Source organism: Triticum urartu, chromosome 1A (assembly GCF_056163025.1).
Source record: "Triticum urartu cultivar PI428250 chromosome 1A, HENAU_Tu73, whole genome shotgun sequence".
In the NCBI taxonomy this organism is placed as follows: Eukaryota; Viridiplantae; Streptophyta; class Magnoliopsida; order Poales; family Poaceae; genus Triticum; species Triticum urartu.
In genome coordinates this window covers 22,520,038-22,540,729 of record NC_141873.1, presented here as the reverse complement: position 1 = coordinate 22,540,729, position 20,692 = coordinate 22,520,038, and the positions used below count along the sequence as shown (strand labels likewise).

The 20,692-nt window shown below is 46.0% G+C and overlaps 1 protein-coding gene across 1 annotated transcript; it reads left to right on the top strand.

Annotated features, from left to right (window-relative positions):
• The first annotated feature begins 1,027 nt into the window (after nucleotides 1-1,027).
• LOC147988623 (putative LRR receptor-like serine/threonine-protein kinase At1g51860) lies at nucleotides 1,028-20,669 on the top strand. Its single transcript, XM_087535293.1, has 3 exons — nucleotides 1,028-1,268; nucleotides 19,585-19,736; nucleotides 19,848-20,669. Exons 1-3 carry the CDS (start codon nucleotides 1,028-1,030, stop codon nucleotides 20,667-20,669), a joined length of 1,215 nt encoding a protein of 404 aa, XP_087391419.1.
• Nucleotides 20,670-20,692: the final 23 nt, after the last annotated feature.

The window sequence follows — 20,692 nt, the reverse complement described above, 5'->3', positions numbered from 1 at the left end:
TGGGCATGGCCATGCCTACGACCCCGAGGAGACCCAAAGGCAGGATGGCCGTGCCCAGTGCGTGCCCGATGAAGAGGCCGACGACGGTGCTGACTACGGCCATGGTGACTCGTGACATGAAGACGATGACATCTATGTCGAAGGTGATGGTGATGAAGAAGAAGGCGTTGATGTTGATATTAGTGGCGAGCCATTGTTCATCGACGAGCTCACCCAAAGAGCGGAAGCACAAAAGAAGAGGAAGAGCATTCGCACGGGTTCATACACACAAGATGATGACAAGTTGATTTGCCAAGCTTGGATGGAGATTGGCCAAGATCCGAGAACCGGCGCGCAACAAAAGGGCATTGTTTTTTGGACGAGAGTCCACAAAACATTCCATGAAAGGAAGATGTTTGAGCCCTACCAAATTACAAGCAACCGTGGCATCAGCTCGATTCAAAAGAGATGGTTGTTCATCCAACAAGAGTGCAATAAGTATTGCGCCGCATTTGAGAGCGTTGAAGCACGACCCGTGAGTGGTCTCGGCGTTGGGGACATGGTATGCTCTCCTCTTCCTAGTCTTTCCTTGCTACGGCCATGAGACTTCGGCCGTGTATATGTTTGCATGTTCACTTGTTGTTGATCATGTGGTGTAGGCATTTCAATCCTTGGAGGCATTCAAGGCCCGGCACAATGACAAGCCATTCACTCTAACGCATTGTTGGACGATCATCAACAATTGCCCTAAGTTCAAGGACCAATACCGTGAACTACAAAGGATGAGAGGACTGAAGACGGCCAAGTTCACCGGAGGTGGAGATGGCGAGGCGTTGAAGAGGGCGAGTGGTAAGACCAACTCCAAGGTTGATGACATACGTGATGCCTCATCCATGGCATTGCATGACACTTTGCATGGCATGATGTCCAAAAGGATGTGAGGGACGAGAAGAAGCGTCAAAGCAAGGAGGAGCAAATGAAGCAATACGTAGACCTTCAAAGAAAGAAATTTGAGATGTAGGAGGCAGCCAAGAGGAGGAAGATCGACATGGAGAAGGCGGCCCGACAAAGGCAGCTTGACATGGAGGAGGCGGCCCAGCAAAGGCAGCTCGACATCGAGGCCGACAATGTCAAGGCCAAGCAGAGGCAGCTCGACATCGAGGCCACGAATGCCGCCACCAAAGCGAAGGAGGTGGCCCTTGCGATCATGAGCGTGGACTTGTCGAAGATGAGCGACAAGACGAGGGTCTGGTTCGAGGCCAAGCAGAAGGAGATGCTCGATGCCGAAGGCCTGAACTAGGTCTTCCGATCGGCCGTGGCCGTTCTTTTTGGAGGCTGGCATGGGTGCCGCTGCCTACTGGGCCGCTGGCTGTGTGCCGGCGAGAAAACATTCATTTTGATGGCCAGCTGTGTTGCGGGCGTTGGTTGTGTTGCCGGCGAGGACAACTATTCATTTTGGAGGTTGGCTGTGTTGCCGGCCGCTGGCTGATGCCGGCGATGGACGTGTAGGCCGCTGGCTTTGTTGCCCGCATGATGAACCGGGACCGCTGGCCCGAACTAGGGCTTGACATTTGAAACGTTGCTTTTGGTTTTTTAAATAGACACGGACAGGATGGGGCAAATGGATGCGGCCGCGCGCTGGGTGCACGGCCACCGCATCCCAGGACATGCCCGGAGACGACCCGAAATCCCTACCCAAACGGACAGAATTCGGACAAAACGGACGTCCGTTTGAGGTCACCCGATGGAGTTGGCCTCAGAGACAAGCAATATTCAATAAAGTCTAGTTTCGCTATCTCTGTTCTCTATCTCTAATCCCCGCTACCTTTTGCTACTGCGCCGGCGATGGCGCCTCCCCGTTGACAGCTGTCGACCCCCAAGCACCTCCAGGCCACGGAATAGCCCTCAGATCCAGAGGTTGTCCCATTCCAGTTACCTGAGCTTGTGCATGGGATACTTGCAGGCTTCAGCTGTTCAGCGCCCCTGCATTGCCTTGTCCTCGTAAAGCCATTTTAGGATCATGATCAGTCAAGACTCGTGACTCGCAACATGACAGGGCGTCCAAGAAAATGTTTCACAAAAACAGGGGCACGGCATGGCCTGCGGGGAGATAATTGCATCTATAGTCCTCGTAGTCGCTGGCGACGTCTAACTTGATCCTGAAACTTGTGTATTGCTTCAATACGATCCCGGTATATGAAAATACGTGATCAATACGGTCCTTGAGGTTGAAACAACAGTCGCCTATCGCCGGCGAGTTTCGAACCCGCGACAGCCTCCCAAATCTGCGTGCGCAAGCCACCAAAATAAGGGCCCTCTTGTGGTATAATCAGGATGAAAAGTCTTCTATATAAACAGCATTGCACATTCCGCTATATCAGGCCCAGACTTCTTTTTTAAGGACGCGCCTGTTAGCGAATTAAGCTGGCAGTAGTTTTATTTTTTGCGAAAAACCGTAGTAATTCCTACTAATAAAATGAACATGGTTTCGAACCTTAATTTCTTTTCATTCTTGTTTTTTCTGTTTCTTTTTTCTTTTCTTCCTTTTCTGTTTATTTTAATTTGTAAAATAATGTTTAAAGTATTCAACATTTGTTAGCGCTTTCAAAACTAGTTCAGAAATGTTCTGAATTTTATAATTTGTTCAGCAATGCAAAAAAATCTTCCTTTTGAAAAAATATCCAGAATTTAAAATAATGTTAGCATTTTTTATTTTTTTTCTTCAACAATTATTTTTTTTCATGTATTTTTGTTCCTTGAAAATCTCACATACAAGCACATTTATTGATGAAAGATTGCACAGTGATATTGCGCTACTATACATGCATATACATACAATTTTGGAATTTTTCATGCAGTAAACATCCATTTGTTTACTAAAAAATACCATGGGTACCCCCCCCCCCTGCACCCAACACGTACAGAATTTTTGAAAATGCGAATATTTTTCAAATCATGTTTTTACAAATTCGTGAATATTATTTGAATTCACAAACATTTATTGAAATTGCGTACATTGTTTTAGAACTCATCAACTAGTTTTTATGCATAGGCGAATATTTCTTGAAATTTGGGAACAGATTTTGATATTCAAAAACAGTTTTTGTTTGTGATGAACATTTTTTGAATTCATGAATATTTTGTTGAATCAGTGAACATTTTTTAAAAGATTGGTTATTTTACATTCCCATACATTGTAACGAATATTTTTTATAAATTTGTGGACATTGTTTTGTAGACATGAACCTTTATTTTTGAATCGATGAACGTTTAAAAAAACTCATGAACATTTTATAAATTCACGAAACTTTTTAAAAGGCCAGAACATACATATAGTAAAGGGTGCATCTCACCATATACAAAGATCGAGCGCTTGTTCTGGTGGCTTGGTCGCGCAGAATCCCTGGGGTGCGCTTTACTCCTTTTTTCTGCATTTTTTTCGCCCCACTAACATATGGGCCTTATACACACGTCGCCTGAGCTAGCCCGTGTCACCTACGCAAATACGAGATACATATGGAATGTGTACAGCCAGGACTGTTGTTTTAACATTAGGGACCGTATTGACCACGTACTTTCATGTATCAGGATCGTATTGAAACAATACGCAAGTTCCAGGACCAAGTTGAACGTCGCCAACGACTACAAGGACTATAACTGCAATTATCTCGGCCTGCGGGAGCTCCTCTACTCCCGAGGATAATCCTTGGGGCTGCACGCCCGTGCCCCAAACTCAATGTTTTTTTGGCCATGAACCTGCACAACAAGTGCAACCGTGAGATGCTATCTCAGCCTCTGCGCGCACTGGAACCGAGGCAACTGATGATGTTGGACGGGGCTGGGTGCCCACGAGACGTGCCATGGTTGTGGTAGAACTTGGAGCCATGCACTGCACTGATGCGTCAAGCCTTGTGCCGAACAACTAGTGGGCGCGCAGGCGCTCGTGCCAGAGCTCAACATCCAATGTTTGGCGGGCATCAAGTTAATTGCATAAACTTTTGCATATGTCGCTAGGTTTGCAGAAAACTAACAAGTCGGTAATCCGTTGCAAAAATCACCGCGTTTCTGGTAAATTTCTTGCAAAAAGCACTGATCAGATGATTTGGTCCGTTTGATCACTTCCTGACAAATAGGTCCATGTTGTAAGGAGATGATTTGGCAAACAAATTTCATACACACCCCTGAATCTAAAATAGAAAAACAATCGAACCCCCCACCCATCCCTCCCCATCCCCTGGTTCATGACCCATCTCGGCCCATGTCCCCTGCGCTCGTGACCTTCCTCCCGCGCCAGCTCTGGCCATCTCACCAAACTCGATGTCGCCGCCGTATCCCGCCGGATCCAGGTAACCACTGCCCGGATCCACCTTGTAAGGCGTCGTGGTGTGCTACCCCCTTCCCTATGAGCCTACCATCCCTCTTCCACATCCATGGAGAGTCTACATCCCCTCGACCGGCATGGCGGCTCCCTCGCCACACTCTTACAGGTCGCCGGCTCGTCTAGGACGGCAACGCCATCATCGAGCCCCTGTCAAGAGAGCCACGCCCAATCCCTGGTGGTGGTGCACTGCAAGGCGTCCCCAGCTGCGATGAGCTGTTGCCTCGGGCACAACATCGAGCCAGGGAGGAGCGTTGTCGAGCTGCTACTGCTGCTTGCAAAGCGTCGAGGAGCTGCAGGCCCAAGCACTCTCATCGGCACCGCTGCCGTGCGCGGGGGGGGGGGGGGGGGGGGGGGGGGGGGGGGACAGCAGCGCACGTCTCAAGCACGTCGTGGCGGGGATGGGCATTGTGACCGCCGCGTCCACGAACCTGTTTGTTGGCTAGCACGCGTACCGCCGGTGGTACGCTGTCGTCAGTGTTGGGGAGTTGTCCAGAGAGGGGAGGGGGTGATTGTGCTTATGTTTTAGATCTGGGGGTGTATATGTCATTTGTTTGCCAAATCATCTCCTTGCATTCCGGCTACACTTGTCAGAAATTGAACAAATGGGCCAAATAACCTGATCAGTGTTTTTTACAAGAAGTTTACTGAAAACGCGATGATTTTTGAAACAGATAACTGAATTGATGGTTTTCTGCAAACCTAACCGCAAATGTGGTAGTTTTATTCAATTAACTCGCGGGCATCCACTTGTCCACCTTTCCTTTTTTTTAGAGGGCATCCACTTGTCCAGCTGGTTCACAGCAGGCCACCGGAAGCCAGAAACCCAACCTGGACAGCCCGTTCTCAGGCCGGCCGGCTAGATACGAGAAGCCACACAGATGATCAAGCGTCGGACTTATATGTCGCGCTTAAGGGCGACAGTAGCGGGCCGCCCACTATGTAGGTTCGCTTAGTTCCGGACCGTAGCGATCGCAGTAGAGTTTGCTCACTCCAAAATTTCCCCTTTTGCATGTTTTTATTCGTTTTCTTTTGTTTTCTATTCGGCTCTATTTTCACTGGTTTTCTATTTTCTTTTTCGTCTTCTTTTATGCTTTGCTTTTCTTTGTTTTTTATAGTTTTTTAGTTTGCTTTTTCTTCTTTATACTTCTGTTTTGTTTCTTTCTTTCTGGGGTTTCTTCAGTTTTTTGTGTCTTCCATTTTATTTTTGTTTATTTATGTCGTTTTTCATTGATTTTGTTTTTGCAATAATCTATACCATTTTCATGCAGGTACTATATTTTTCGTACTCTCTTCAGTCCATATTACCTGTCTTAGTTTGTCTAGCTACATATGTACCTAAAACTAAAAGATATATCTTTATCTAGACAAATCTAAGAAAATTAATATGGATCAAAGGGAGTATATATTTAAAACATTGGTTTAATGCGTGTCTAACATTTTTAAATACATATTAAACATTTTTTAGAAACATATTTTGAAATTATTTTTTCCAATACACGTTGAAATATTTCGGAATGATAGAAAACCTTTTTTGCACTAGCTAAACATTTTATGAAAATGTCACAAACACATTTGTGAATGTACAATTTTTTATCGAATTACACAAAAAAATTACATTTGTATATTTTTTTTTGAAAGTTGCACCTACATTTCAAATGTAATTTGCGACATTTACATTTTTTATATTTTTATTATATATGATTAACATTTTCCGCATATGTGAGTCATTTTTCATAATATGATTAACATTTTCCATAACTTTTTACATTCACATTTATACATTTTTTGTATATGGAAGAGACATTTTTTCTATATATGTTATAATTTTTCAAATGCAAGTTAACATTGTACAAACTTGTATTTTAGTTTTGTCACGCATACAGTTTAGAATCTTGTGAACATTTTGTGAATTGTAATGTACATTTTTTTAATGTATGGAATCTTTTTTTTTTGAATTACGAGGAGATTTTCGTACAATGTATAAACATTTTTTGTACACTTGATTGACATTTAGTATTTTTTATTCACATCGTAGATTTTTCATATACAGAAAAACATTTTATACACTTTTAACATTTTTCAAATGAAGGATTAAAATTCTATGTAAAGTGTTCAATGTATATATTTAGAATTTTTCAAATAAAAGGAAAATTATAAAAAAGGAAAACAAAGATGTTGACTAAAAGGGAAGAAAACACACACACACACACACACTCACTCTCTCACACACACACACACACAGAGAGAGAGAGAGAGAGAGAGAGAGAGAGAGAGAGAGAGAGACGAAAAAACTAGTTACGTCAGCAGACGCGCCAACCTCTCCCTGCAGGCAAGCCCTAGTAGGACTCGCAGCGAGCGGCACATAGCTGCGCCCATGAACAAGAAAAAACTGAGCGAAACATGCTTATTTATTGCCATGAAATCTGCAGTAAGTTCTCCCAGTAAAATAGCGAAATCCGCAGTGAAAAATCTTCCATCTCTCTAATTTCACTCAGCTAAAAAGCAGTATTATCTTGCGACGACCGATCAAGGCAAGTTGGTCTTAACTATTGTGTCCACAGCTCCTAAGTCTTAACCTGACACAATCAACTGAGACAAGTTGCTCTTAATTATTTGTTTTAAGCCCCTCTCAACTCTTAACCTGACACAATCAACTCAGACAAGTTGCTCTTAATTATTTGCTCTGAAATCTCAAACGTACACACCACCTTAGATATATTTACAGGCTTGCATGCAATTCGTCCCATTCTTCTACTGCATACACTGTTTTTCAAAGACATACGTCAAGTGCCACCTTTTCCATGTTTCTTCATACGTAGATATGATTGTACCACTTTATTTTGTTTCCCACCCCAAAACTAAACTGCTAACCTACACCCATAAGCGACCATTTCAGTTCGGTCGATGCTAAACAGCCTTATTAGGGTTTTACGCTCTCAACTCTATAGGCATGTAAATACTTTAAACCTCTGTACTTCAATGTTTTAATGATACAGAGCTTCATGTGTAGTAGATCTACATTTATCTGAGGGGAGGTGTAATTCCCAGCTTGAATATTGATCATCCTCTGTGTGTTGTACTCCAGAAGGCAAGTGCCATCACAAAGAAGGTCAAGGTCAGCAGGCTGTGACATAGGAATCTCTAATCTCTTATAAACCTTTGAAAGGTACCTATGTACTATGTTTCTGCTGATAATAACATTCTAAGGAGGTGAGGGAGGAAACACTACTCTTCATTTTAATTCTAAAGGGGGTTGTAAAGATCATAATTAATGTGGGGTTTACTACCGTTGTCTACTTCTCTCTGAAAACCGATGAGTTGAGTGCATTATTGTGCTATGTAGTGTGGGTTTTTAAGTCTACTTTGTTGTTTATGAAAATTACTACTCGTATACAAATCGATGTGTTGAGTACATTGTGCAAACAGGTATGTGTTCTTTTATTGTGTTAACTGTGTCATTCCTACTTCATATGTGCAAATGGGTGATGTTTTGATATATACAAATATCAATTGTGTTATTTTGCTGTATGTTGTCTCTTCAACTAAAAACTCAAATTATAATATGGTTAATTTCATATACATATTCCACACGGTTATGTTTTTTTAGAAAAGGAGGATGACCCCCGGCCTCTGCATCTGGGAGATGCATACGGCCACTTTATTAATTATTCTCACAAGACCTTACAAAGTAATACAACAGTAAGACTAAAGCCGCCGTCTAAGCACCTCAATCCAACTGATGAAGGGGCGCAGATAGCCTGGGCCTAATACCAAACAGACATCGCAGCCAAACCTAACATCTAAGACCTGAGAACCCATCCAGGACGCCTGCCGGGCATGGGTCTCACTGGTCCGGCGTGCACTCAGATGCCGCCGCCGCCAACTGCCACCGCTCCATCTTCAGAACTGTACTGATGCATCAACCTTGCTCGGTCTGGCTATCGCCGACGCCACCATGGCGCCAAACGGCACCTCCTCCCTGCGCGTAAACAGCTGAGCACGTCGCAGTCACCACTGATACACCTCAGCGCCATGCTGCCAGGTATCACCAGCCGACACAGGTTGAAGTCCTTGGAAGATCTGTCGTGCGTAGCACCTGCCGACCAGGCATGACAAAGCGTAGCACCTGTCGGTCAGGCATGACTTGACATCACCACTGAAGCTCCGTGCAAGACGAAGCCGCTCCACCTCCTTCCTCTGACATCCAGCGCTGCTCCGCAAACGATGCTCCCAAGAGAAGAAACGACACCGCAGTGCCGCCATCGTCCGATCTGGAACACCAGATCCTAGGGTTTCCCCCGCAGCAGCACGAGTGGGTCGACAATAGTTACACGACGATGCCTTCATCAAGGTAACGGCGAGAACGCCGCCATCGCCCGCCGTCGGCTCGGTTTTCACCGGCAACCATGTCTCCCCTACTCGCAGCCAGTACAAGATGATGGATCTCGAGATCCGATCACCAAGCCTCTGGCCGGCCACCTCGGGATGAAGATGACCACCACGTCCACCAGTGTCACCACGTCGGGCACGCGTCGCCGCCGGCACCCCCATGGTGCCTAGAGGCCGACAAGCCCCGACGAACCCCCTGCCTCGCCAGCCGCCATCGCCCAGACCCCGGCACCACCAGATCCAGATCGGATCGGGGTCCAGGGCCCCAAGCCGCAACCGCCGCGGAGGCAGCACCACGACGGTGCCTAGCCCTCCAGCCCGCCGCCGAGTCATCGCCGGAGCTCCGCTGCACCACGCCGTCGAGCCGCCGCCGGGATACCTCGTGCCGCCGCCAGAGAAGCCACAGCCGCCGCGCGTTGGAGAGGCCTGAAGCCGCAGTTGCACCACCGCCAGGCAGGGGCGCCGCCACCCAGCACGCCCTCCGCCGCGCCGACGTTGCCGCCGATCCGATCCCACCGCCGTGCGACGCCCCTGATGGAGATCCCGATCTAGATCGAAGATGACCTCGACCGAAACCCTGCCACCAGCACCGCCACACCGCGCCACCTCCTCCTAGCCCAGTCGCCGCCGGATCCAGCCATCCCCACCCGGGAGACCAGCCGGACGAGGCGCCCCTTGTCCCCGATCTGACGGCCCGCACCGCTGCCACGAGGACCAGAGGAAGGAGGGAATGCCCCGCCGCCGCCCGCGCCGCGCGGGCTTCGCCCGGCGGGCGCACTCCGGCGGCGGCGAGGGGAAGGCGACGCTGGGGAGGCGACGACAGCGGCGACCGATCGGGATCTCCTGAGGCGCGCGCGCGGGGCGCGCCGCGGGAGCGAGGTCGCAATATATCAAGTTCAGTATATATGAGTTGAGTTAGAAAGATTGTTTTGCCGTGATCCACACGGTTATGTATGAAAGTAGTTTGGGATGCTGGGCAACTATTAAATGGCTACACGCAAACCTTGTGCATAGTACATACAATCATAAGGTATGTGGTGAAGAGAGGCCATTTGGGACTAGACATCCTAATCTCCAATGGTAAATCCTTGGTGTTCTCAAAATTGTAGTTGACTGCTTCTTGGTCATTGTGAAGCCGATCTTAATTTCCCGGCAAAAGACGTCATCCGTAATTATTTCCCTTTTCCACTGCTCGTGACACATTCAAGTCTTTAACCACTCTTCACTTAATTATTTTTGCCAATTGGAGAGCAAAGAAGTTAACAACAATTATCCCATGCCTAACACACCACGACCATTGGAGTACCATTTGTTGTCGACATAATAATATATAAATCAGGTGTGAATAAGTTGGCTGATGTTATAACTGACGAAACATGGATCATGCCATCCTAGCTAACTGCTAACTAATATCAACTGTCAATAAGTTACTGATTTACATATATAATATGCGGCGAGTGGCAAGATACAGTGACATGCCTCGAGTAATATGCTAGCTTACCAAACATGACAAGTGAGCAAACGATATTACTCTATGCAAGCTAGACAGTAGATGTGATCTTCCTTGTATTATTTTGTTGCCAAGTGGGACTACTATTTCTTAATTTATGGAGTAGTTGACTAGTTGAAACAGTAAGACTTTCCAGTACAAGGTACAAGTTTTTGTACCACCCGCGTCTTGTCCTGTGTCAATTTCTGTCATAGAATATCATGCACCATGGGCTACTTTGGTTGGAGACCTGGCTAAAATTTACCTGGCCTGGAGCGTGCCTAAGACTAGCCTGAAGTTTATGTCTGGTTGCTATCCTGGGAATTCAACTAATAGCCTGGCCTGGAGCGTCTTGCATGGCCATTAGCCTGGTTGAATCACCAGGCGCATGTGTTATCCTGGCCCAGGCGTTGGGAATCAGTAGCCTGGGTCGTGCCTGGAAGCTAATCGCACCTTCTCTTGCATGTAGTAGTTGTTTATTGGCTGATAATAGCAAGTCAGGCTGCAAGGACACGTACCAAACAAGTCACATGCAGGCTAGCCTGACCAGGCAATTTCTTTGGAGTTTTCAGGCGCACGCGGGGCTCTAGTTTTACCCTGGCATGGAGCCCAGGCATCCAACCAGACTAGCCCCATATCCTCTGATTTGGTGAAAATATTGGTAAGGGCAGGAGAACCAAAGTTTTCAAACGTACTTTAACAACAAATCTCCATTAAGATACTTTAAGTCATGTGAATAAATTTGTGTCAGGAAATATTGCCACAATCTATGTCTTTTCCTGATTTTTATATAATGGGACTTGCTTCACTTATAGAATATTTACAATACGAAATAGTATAGTGGCAATGGATTTACAAGAATGGGGTTGACTAGCTAGTGGCAAATGCATAAAATTTCCTAAGCCCTGTGTTGGACATATGTCACCATGCAAGTTGTGTATTAGGTGTGTGACGACATGGATGGACATTAATGTTAATCTGATGTGATCATTTGGGGCGAGACAGGGGAATACTATGCCACCGTCGCCTGCTCCACCCCTTGGTGCCCTCCTCTCCGCCGCTGATGCTGGCCTCTCCGCGATGGTGAAGGCCCTCGCATCCGATGGTTGTGTAGGGGTTCTCCATGCACACAGCCTCCATATGCACATCCATGGATGCATCCATGCATCGGCTGCACCCCGAGACGATGGTCAATCCACGCGTAGGCTCCGGCGGCAAGATCGCCGATGACGTCCTCCGCTAGGTGTTCGCGCGCTGGCCGGGCATCCACGAGCGTCGGCGACAGGGTTCTGGGTGCGACGTGCACATGTGCTTGACCCAATCTGGGTTCTCAGCAGGCCTGCTTTAGATCTTGCTGCCTAGGACTGTGCACGGTCCCTGGGTGGCCGCCGTAGAGGATCTGCTAGTGGCCTTTGCGGGCCGATCTCTGGTGTGGGTCAACCTCTCCGCTGGTTTTCGACTGTGGTGTCGAGATGGTGACCTTGCGCGCATGCAGTGGTCAGCCGACGGCGCTCCGGTTCATGACTTCGTGATGGTGATTCCGATTTGATCGGCCAGATGGTGGTAACTGCAAACATACTGCAACGACTTCCTATGGCTCCACGAGATGGTGGTCACTGAAAGGTCTTCAAGATTGTTCATCTCTCCTGATCTAGTGGTTGACTTTGGCGGTGAGGTACAAATTAGGGACGATGACTTGACACAATGGAATGGTTGTGCAGTGGCGGCGGTCGCAGCGCATGTAGCTGTCAGGATCAAGGAAAAGTTGTGGCGACAACACATTAGTGACTTTGATGGTGGTGCTACTCGAGCACCCGATCTTGGTTCCGAGTTGAAAAGCCTAGGTCAGACCTGAGTGGTTATACCTGGCATTGGCGATGTTTCTTATGTCGTTACCTTGTTGAAGGCATTGCTTTGGAGCTTTTTTCTTTGTTTCCTTGCCTATTCATAGCTTTGGTCTTATATGGCTTTGCTTGATGCCATCGAGTTTCTGCATATGTGTGAGTTGGTGTTTGTTGTGTGCATCCTATCTATGCAGAGGCCGGGTGTGTGCTCATTGTGTTATGTATCTTCATGATGCTCCATCTTGATCCAATAAAATCCACCCTGCTTTGTTGAATTTTTTAGATGGAACCAACCAAAAATAGCTTTTATACAGTAGGATAAATTTATGGATTGAATGGTTTTGTCTATGGCTTAGCGTGCAACCACTCGAGTGATGTCTTTCAGAGGGATGATCATTAGTAGGAGAGGTGTCAGCAGCATGAAGTGGGGGCAATGGAAAGAAATGGGTGGTTGACCTCAGCGACAGTTGCCGCCATCATCTTCAAGGGCTTATCAACTTCGCACAGGTAATTAATGTGCTCCTAAAGCCTAGATAAAAGCCCGATTGGGAAATCGAGGACCCACCTTTGCACCAGCGGTATTGGAGGTCACTGTGAGGAATCACCAAAATAGGAGATGAGGCAGTCTAGAGGAACAAAGGGGGTGGGAGGAGTCCGTGGAGAAGAGAAGGGCGGGAGGACTGCACAAGAGCATGCAAAGATGTGGGCCGAAAAAGAAGCCGGAGGGGGTGCACATCACCACAATCATTACAAAGTTTCGTGGTATCAATAGAAAAGCGAAAGGAGCGGCCTACACAACACATTGTACCACACATAAAAAATGCAGGTACCCCCTCCATTGGGATTACAAGGTGAAATGGGTTTTTAAGTCTTTAATTTGACTAACGAAAGCCTTTGAATCTGTCTCGTGGTCCTCTCTATACAAAATCCTTCGCCAAGGTAGCCCTACAAGGGTTCTCACCTAAATATTTGGGTCAAATCAATATTATCCTTTCAACCAAGGAAACTACCATCCTTCTAAATGGAATCCTAGGTAGATGTATCAACTGTAAATCTTCCTTCGCCAAGGTAGCCCTCTCTCACATTTCCTTTTCATCTGCTTCAACAACTCATCTCACACAACTCAGACCTACCACTACTGCAGCACCCTTTGTTCGCCAACCTTCCTCCCTACAATCTACAATATTTCAACAATTATTATAGTTGCTGCTTTCACAACTGCGGCCTCCAAACTAAAGGAAATTCTCAACAACATCGCACTTGCCATGGGCCTCACAACCAATTTATTCAAATCAACCTTTGCTCCCGTTCACATGGACAAAAATCCACAATAGCTATTTCCAGTATCGTAGGTTTCCCTACCGCCTCTTTCTCACAAGTCTATCTTCGGCTACCGCTCTCACCCACACAGCCACCACCAATCACCTTCCTCCCAACTTTTAATGTTCTAAAAAAATCCTCTCGAGTTGCCTGATGACCCACAAGTGTAGGGGATATATCGTAGCCTTTTCGATAAGTAAGAGTGTCGAGCCCAACGAGGAGCAGAAGGAAATGATAAGCGGTTTTCAGCAAAGTATTTTCTGCAAGCATTGAAATTATCGGTAACAGATAGCTTTGTGATAAGATAAATTGTAACGAGCAACAAGTAATGAAAGTAAATAAGATGCAGCAAGATGACCCAATCCTTTTTGGAGCAAAGGACAAGCCTGGACAAATTCTTATATAAAGGAAAGTGCTCCCGAGGACACATGAGAATTATCGTCAAGCTAGTTTTCATCACGCTCATATGATTTGCGTTCGGTACTTTGATAATTTGATATGTGGGTGGACCGTTCCTTGGGTACTGTCCTTCCTTGGACAATCATCCCACTTATGATTAACCCCTATTGCAAGCATCCGCAACTACAACAGAAGTATTAAGGTAAACCTAACCATAGCATGAAACATATGGATCCAAAACAGCCCCTTACGAAGCAACGCATAAACTAGGGTTTAAGCTTCTGTCACTCTAGCAACCCATCATCTACTTATTACTTCCCAATGCCTTCCTCTAGGCCCAAATAATGGTGAAGTGTCATGTAGTCGACATTCCATTACACCACTAGAGGAAAGACAACATACATCTCATCAAAATATCGAACGAATACCAAATTCACATGACTACTTATAGCAAGACTTCTCCCATGTCCTCAGGAACAAACGTAACTACTCACATAGCATATTCAAGTTCATAATCAGAGGGGTATTAATATGCATAATGGATCTGAACATATGATCTTCCACCAAGTAAACCAACTAGCATCAACTACAAGGAGTAATCAACACTACTAGCAACCCACATGTACCAATCTGAGATTTGGATACAAAGATTGGATATAAGAGATGAACAATGGTTTGAGATGAGATGGTGCTGGTGAAGATGTTGATGGAGATTGACCCCCTCTCGATGAGAGGATCGCTGGTGATGACGATGGTGATGATTTCCCCCTCCCGGAGGGAAGTTTCCCCGGCAGAACAGCTCCGCGGGAGCCCTAGATTGGTTCCGCCAAGGTTCTGCCTCGTGACGGTGGAGTTTCGTCCCGTGAGCTTGCTTATGATTTTTTTTCCTCGATGAAAGACTCCATATAGCCAAAGATGGGCATCAGAGGGCCACCAGGGGGTCCACGAGGTAGGGGGCACGCCCAGGGGGGTAGGGCACGCCCCATCCTCGTGGACGGTGGGTGGCCCCCCTCTGGTACTTCTTTCGCCCAATATTTTTTATATATTTTGAAATTAATTCCCATGGAGTTTCAGGACTTTTCGAGATGTGCAGAATAGGTCTATAATATTTGCTTCTTTTCCAGCCCAGAATTCCAGTTGCCGGCATTCCCCCTCTTCATGTAAACCTTGTAAAATAAGAGAGAATAGGCATAAGTATTGTGATATAATGTGTAATAACAGCCCATAATGCAATAAATATCAATATAAAAGCATGATGCAAAATGGACGTATCATTGCCACGCAAAAAATCTCACAAGATGTGACCATTTGATCCTCATAATTGTTGTTCTAGACCCACTCCTAAGTCTAACATTCTTTATGTCTATTCTTCAAATCCCGAAGAGTAATGAAAACTATCAAAACTCTTAGAATATCATATTTATGGATTGCTGAAGACACTTGCTCGGGGGCACAAACTTTGATTGCTTGGAATAATGTATGCAAACCGAAAATTTTGGTGGTTTAGCCATTAAGAACTTGCATATAAAAAATAATTGCTTGCTTATGATATTTGTGGTTAAATCATTAGTACCCTCGCCCACCCGTTGGATGGATTGGTTCAAGCTACAACACCCAATGCATTTGTTGCTATTGCCTCTAATGCTTCCTTCCTTTGCGAAACTATCAACCACCAAATGCTAACTCTTCATATATACAATATCCTTTGCATTTACAAACAATGTCACTTCAATCTACTTTTAGCAGGATGCTTGGCTCTCTGCCATAACCACTTGCAACTGCTTACCCAAGCCTTTACTCTCGTTCTACTCGACATTTTGTCAAGTGGCAAATATCTTGTGTTTTGCTATATATTCTAACCTGGAAAATCGTCTAACCTTTGCTGCCACACAATAATTGGTTTTCATATTGTCCATGTTGTAGGACTCCATGCCTTCGGCTGAACAAGATTTACGCTTCCTAATTGGGGGTACGAGTTTCTCTACAAAGCACGCCTACGTCCTTCTCCTCAGAGAGCCTATGAAGACAAAATTATAGGCATTATCTTGAGAATGATGTTTCCTAACAAGATCAAATTGTTTGTCTGGCTCATGTTTCACAACCGCCTCAATATATGGAGCCAACCTCGCCCACAAGAACAATATCGACAACCAGGAGTAACCATGATGACACCAGGGCGGAAGAGACCTGCCGCCGCTCCGGCTGCTCCGGCGCGTCGTAGTCCTTCTCCTCCGTCACGTAAGCAAGTAAAGAAGACAACCGCTCCGTCTGCTCTGCCGGCGTCTAGCAGTACAGCCAGAGGCGGGAGGACATACAGATTCGGTCCTTCTCTGAAGACTCCAGAGAAGTTACCATACGAGAGGACCCCGGAGGAGAATGCCGAGATCGCGCGAGAAGAAGTGAGGAACTTCTTTGAAGGGGTGAAAGCAAAGAAACATCCACCTCCGGAGGAGAAGGTAGATCCGGTGAAAGCGAAGCGCACTCTGGCTGCCCTGACAAAACCACCCAAGTCTCCGCCGAAAGGAAACTATGAGCGCATTATTGGAAAGGAATTTGTCGAAGCGGAGCGGTCGGGAAGTACTGTCAGTGATCAAAGGCTGAAAGAACGACGAGCTGGGAAACAAATTGCACAGCTCGGCGAACAAGCGAAGCAATCGTGCCCCCCGCTCAAGGTGCCTAGCGACATCGTCGCTAATGATCCGAGGATGGTGCCCGGTTATAGCAATCTTGGAGATTACCTACCCGACGATGTACATTATGATTTCATGGAGGTGCAGATACAAAGATACGAGTACGGGAAGCCTCTCGTCAAAGATGAAAGATCTCTATCAACGATGATGCGAAGATTGCATGATTGGTACTTGAAAATCTGCAGAGACTCTGGGGGGAGGAGTACATTGTATGTGAAAGTTAAAAAGGAGCATGACCTCGTTGGAATTGAACTGTTGCCTGTTCCATTTGAGGAGTTCTTTCAGTTTTTCAATCAATTGGCCCTCGATAAAACAACGGTCACCTGCTACTGTCTGTAAGTAGTACTACTTCTGTCATTAAGTCTCTCTATATAGCTCAGCTCTTTCATTGCATGTATTTATAATCATCCTCACTATATTATGCAGATTGAAGATCGCCGAATTGAAGAAAATACAAGTCGGTGATATTGGGTTCATTAACACGTATCTCATAGATGCAACTCAGGTTAAATTTCATCCCGCAGATACCGAGGCCAACTTGCTTCGATCGTTGGTAATAAATGAAAACAAAGATATAATACTCTTTCCTTACAACTTCAAGTGAGTGTTACTGTCTTGTGCGTATTTGGTTTCCCTTATATATTAGTCAAGGTTATAGTAATGTAATTGATGAGTTATGCATGCGTGTGCAGTTTCCACTATATTCTCCTAGAGATTAAGCTTGAGCAGGGACTAGTAACCGTCTTAGACTCAAGACAAAAAGATCCCCAGGACTATGCGGACATGACTCAAATGCTCAAGAAGTAAGTTAAATCGATCATTATCCACCACATCAGCAACTTTGTTCATTTTCTGATATATCAAGTAATTGTTTTCTTTGTCTGGCAGGGTTTGGAAAAAATTCACCAAAAAAGCTCCGGGACTCCTGAAGAAGTTGCAATTTAGACACCCGAAAGTAAGTACTATAGTAGCATGTTCCACGCATCTCCTATTGATTCAAGCGCTAGTTTCATCAATACCATTTGGCATCTTTCTTATCAGTTTGATTGACCTCTATTTCTTGTAAAGTGGTTGTGGCAGGAACAAGGGAATAATTTCTGTGAATACTACATTTGCGAGTCCATCCGCCACACGACCTGTGAGCGGGGCTACTTTGACGAACAATATGAAGTGCGTAAATAATAACATTCACAATTTTATTTTATTACCATCATTTGTGTTGAGTTTCATTCATTCATATATATATATATATATATATATATATATATATATATGTATGTATGTATGTATGTATGTATGTATGTATTAACCCCCTTCTTTAAATTAGATGTTTCGGAAGCGGGATGAACTCCTAGCACCAGCTCGCATGCGAGCAATTCAAGAGGAATTGGTGGCATTCTTTCTTGACCACGTGATCGCTGAAGACGGAGAATACTATGTGGACCATGAGTCCGTATGTTAGTAGATTATATTTGTAAGAGATAATTATTGTATATATGTAGCCGGTAGTGTCGGATAGATATACGAGAACTTGTTGTTCGACCAATCTCTCGGAGAAGGAGAGGTGGTCGATATCACTTCTCTCTGTATGCATATATGTTCATGATGATCTTCTATTTTCTTCGTTTGCTTACTAGCTAGCTAGCGTGTCTAGTCCTCTCTATACGTATGTATAGTACGTAGCGTCGACCAAGCACGGACATAAGAGAGGACACTTCTCTCTATTAATTATAGCTAGCTTACACAATATATGAAACACCTAAATTAACCCCCCAAAAACCCCAAACCCCCCCCCCCCCCTTTAAAAAAAAATCCCAGTCACAGAAATGCTGACGCGTGGATGCCTATTGGTCCCGATTGGTGCCACCAACCGGGACCAAAGGCCCTCCTGCCTAGGCTCCGCGCACAGGCCACGTGGAGGCCCATCTGTCCCGATTCTGGATTGAACCGGGACTAAAGGGACAGGGTATTAGTACCGACCCTTTAGTCCCAGTTCAGGAACCGGGACAAAAGGCCCTTACGAACCGGGACAACAGGCCCTTTTTCTACTAGTGAGGGAGGATGCTTCTAACATTTTCATCTCATTCCCTGCTCTAACAAAATTTGGCAGCGGCTTGGTATCACCCCCACTAGCCTCTGCATTGACGACATATGGGATGCACCTCCCCCTGCCAGTGTTCCTCAGTCTACTTGACATGTTGTGTTTCTTACCATACTTTGGAAGCTTTGGGATGCACAAAACGCCAAGTTCTTCAGAGCATAAGATATGTACTCATCAGCCTCCATGGTTAAACTTATCTTCACAAACATAGACCGTTGATCACGCATGTTGTTTAAGCAGTGATACAAGGATGCCTTCTTCTCATGGTGGTTATTCCTCTCCCTGTGTGCAAACGTATCTATCTAACTATGTATTGTGATGTATGTGGCCTTGTGCCACCATCTCTCTGAGTAATATATTTTCAGGTGCGGAAATCCCCCCCCCCCCTGGCTGATCGAATTGAAGACATAAAAAGATGTGCAATGTAACCCTAAGAGATGGGGTACAGTGTATCACGACTATTTTGTTTATGGGTGCATTTGAAAGGACGCGGCGTTTTGGTGCCCGGGCTCAGATGAGCCCAAGCATGAACAATAAAACTACAAAAAAATAGAAAACAAATTCAAAAAATGACTTTTTCGTGTGATGCAAGATGCTCAAAGGCGTGATGTTCACGTAAAATTTCATGAAGTTTAGACATTCGACGAGCTCGTGGCAAAAATTCAGGTATGTGATAAAAATTTGAAAAACAACACTATTGATACCCGATTTTGTCTTGTTTGCCGCATGCTCCTATAATGTCCAAACTTCACGAACTTTTGCATGAACATCTTGCTTGGAAAAAAATTCGGATTTCTTGTGTTTGTTTTCTATTTTAAATCATGTTACTATTCACCGGGCTCATCTTGAGCCCGGGCACTGAAGTGGATATTCGCATTTGAAGTATGAGTTTCAGGTAAATTAAGCTGCCAGGATTGTATGCCCTCATTTTGTTATTAGTTTCTCGTGTAATCGTGCATGCCTCATTTTAGATTGCATATCCATGTGTGTAGGTTTCATCAGCATAGACTGCGGGCTAATGGGAGAGGAGAGCTATGTCGACGACGAGACGAACCTGTTATACGTCTCGGACGCCGGCATCACCGACACCGGCACGCCTTACAACATCTCGGCGGAGTACTACCGGCCGTGGCGCTCCAGGAACGTCCGCAGCCTGCGGAGTTTCCCCGATGGTGCGCGCAACTGCTACACGCTACGATCCCTAGTGTCCGGCCTTAAGTACCTCTTCCGCGCCACGTTTCTCTATGGCAACTAGGATGGCCTTAACAAGCCACCAGCGTCGTTCGACCTCTACATCGGCGTCAACTTCTGGACGGTGGTGAACATGTCGTGGTGGGGGTCGGACCAGGATAACAGGGCGGAGGTGGAGGCCATCGTAGTCGTGCCACACGACTTAGTGCAGGTGTGCCTGGTGAACACCGGCGGCGGGACGCCCTTCATCTCTGGGCTGGAGCTGAGGCCGCTGAAGATGTCGCTCTACCCACAGGCAACGGCGGAGCTGGGCCTGTTCTTGCTGGCCAGGACAAACTTTGGCGCGATAAACGAAACAATCATCAGGTTCCCCGATGATCCATACGACCGGATATGGGACACTTGGTCCCGCCCCACAGTCTGGAGGGAGATGTCGACGACCGAGAAGGTGGACGGCTTCGACAACGGCAACTTCGAGGTGCCCATGAAGGTGATGCAGATGGCGATCACGCCGCTGAACGCCTCCGAGAATATCAAGGTTTACTGGCTCGCGGAGCCCCAACCCAATAACCCGTTGCCAGGGTACCTTGGCGTTTTCCACTTTGCCGAGCTGGAGCTCCTTGACGGGAACACCTCGCGCCAATTCCACATCAATCTCAACGACCAGCCCCTCTCGTCCCTGAGGGCCGTGACGCCGGCCTACCACTCCATAACAACCATCTACAATGAATTCACCAACCCACGCGAGAGCCGCTACAACATCTCCATCAAGGCCACAGCCAATTCCACGCTGCCGCCCATCATCAACGCCTACGAGGTGTTCTCCGTCTTCACCACCACCAACGTTGGTACAGAATCTCAGGATGGTAATCAATTTAGTAATTAAGCATATCTTGACATCTAAAAAGT

Bases quoted from the DNA above. Each gene is read 5' to 3' on its own strand.
- LOC147988623 (XM_087535293.1), top strand. From the start codon at position 1,028: ATGGAGAAGGCGGCCCGACAAAGGCAGCTTGACATGGAGGAGGCGGCC. The intron at 1,269-19,584 runs GCCTGAACTAGG...CCATGTGTGTAG, and splicing joins GGAGATGCTCGATGCCGAAG to GTTTCATCAGCATAGACTGC. The intron at 19,737-19,847 runs GTCCGCAGCCTG...TATGGCAACTAG, and splicing joins GGCCGTGGCGCTCCAGGAAC to GATGGCCTTAACAAGCCACC.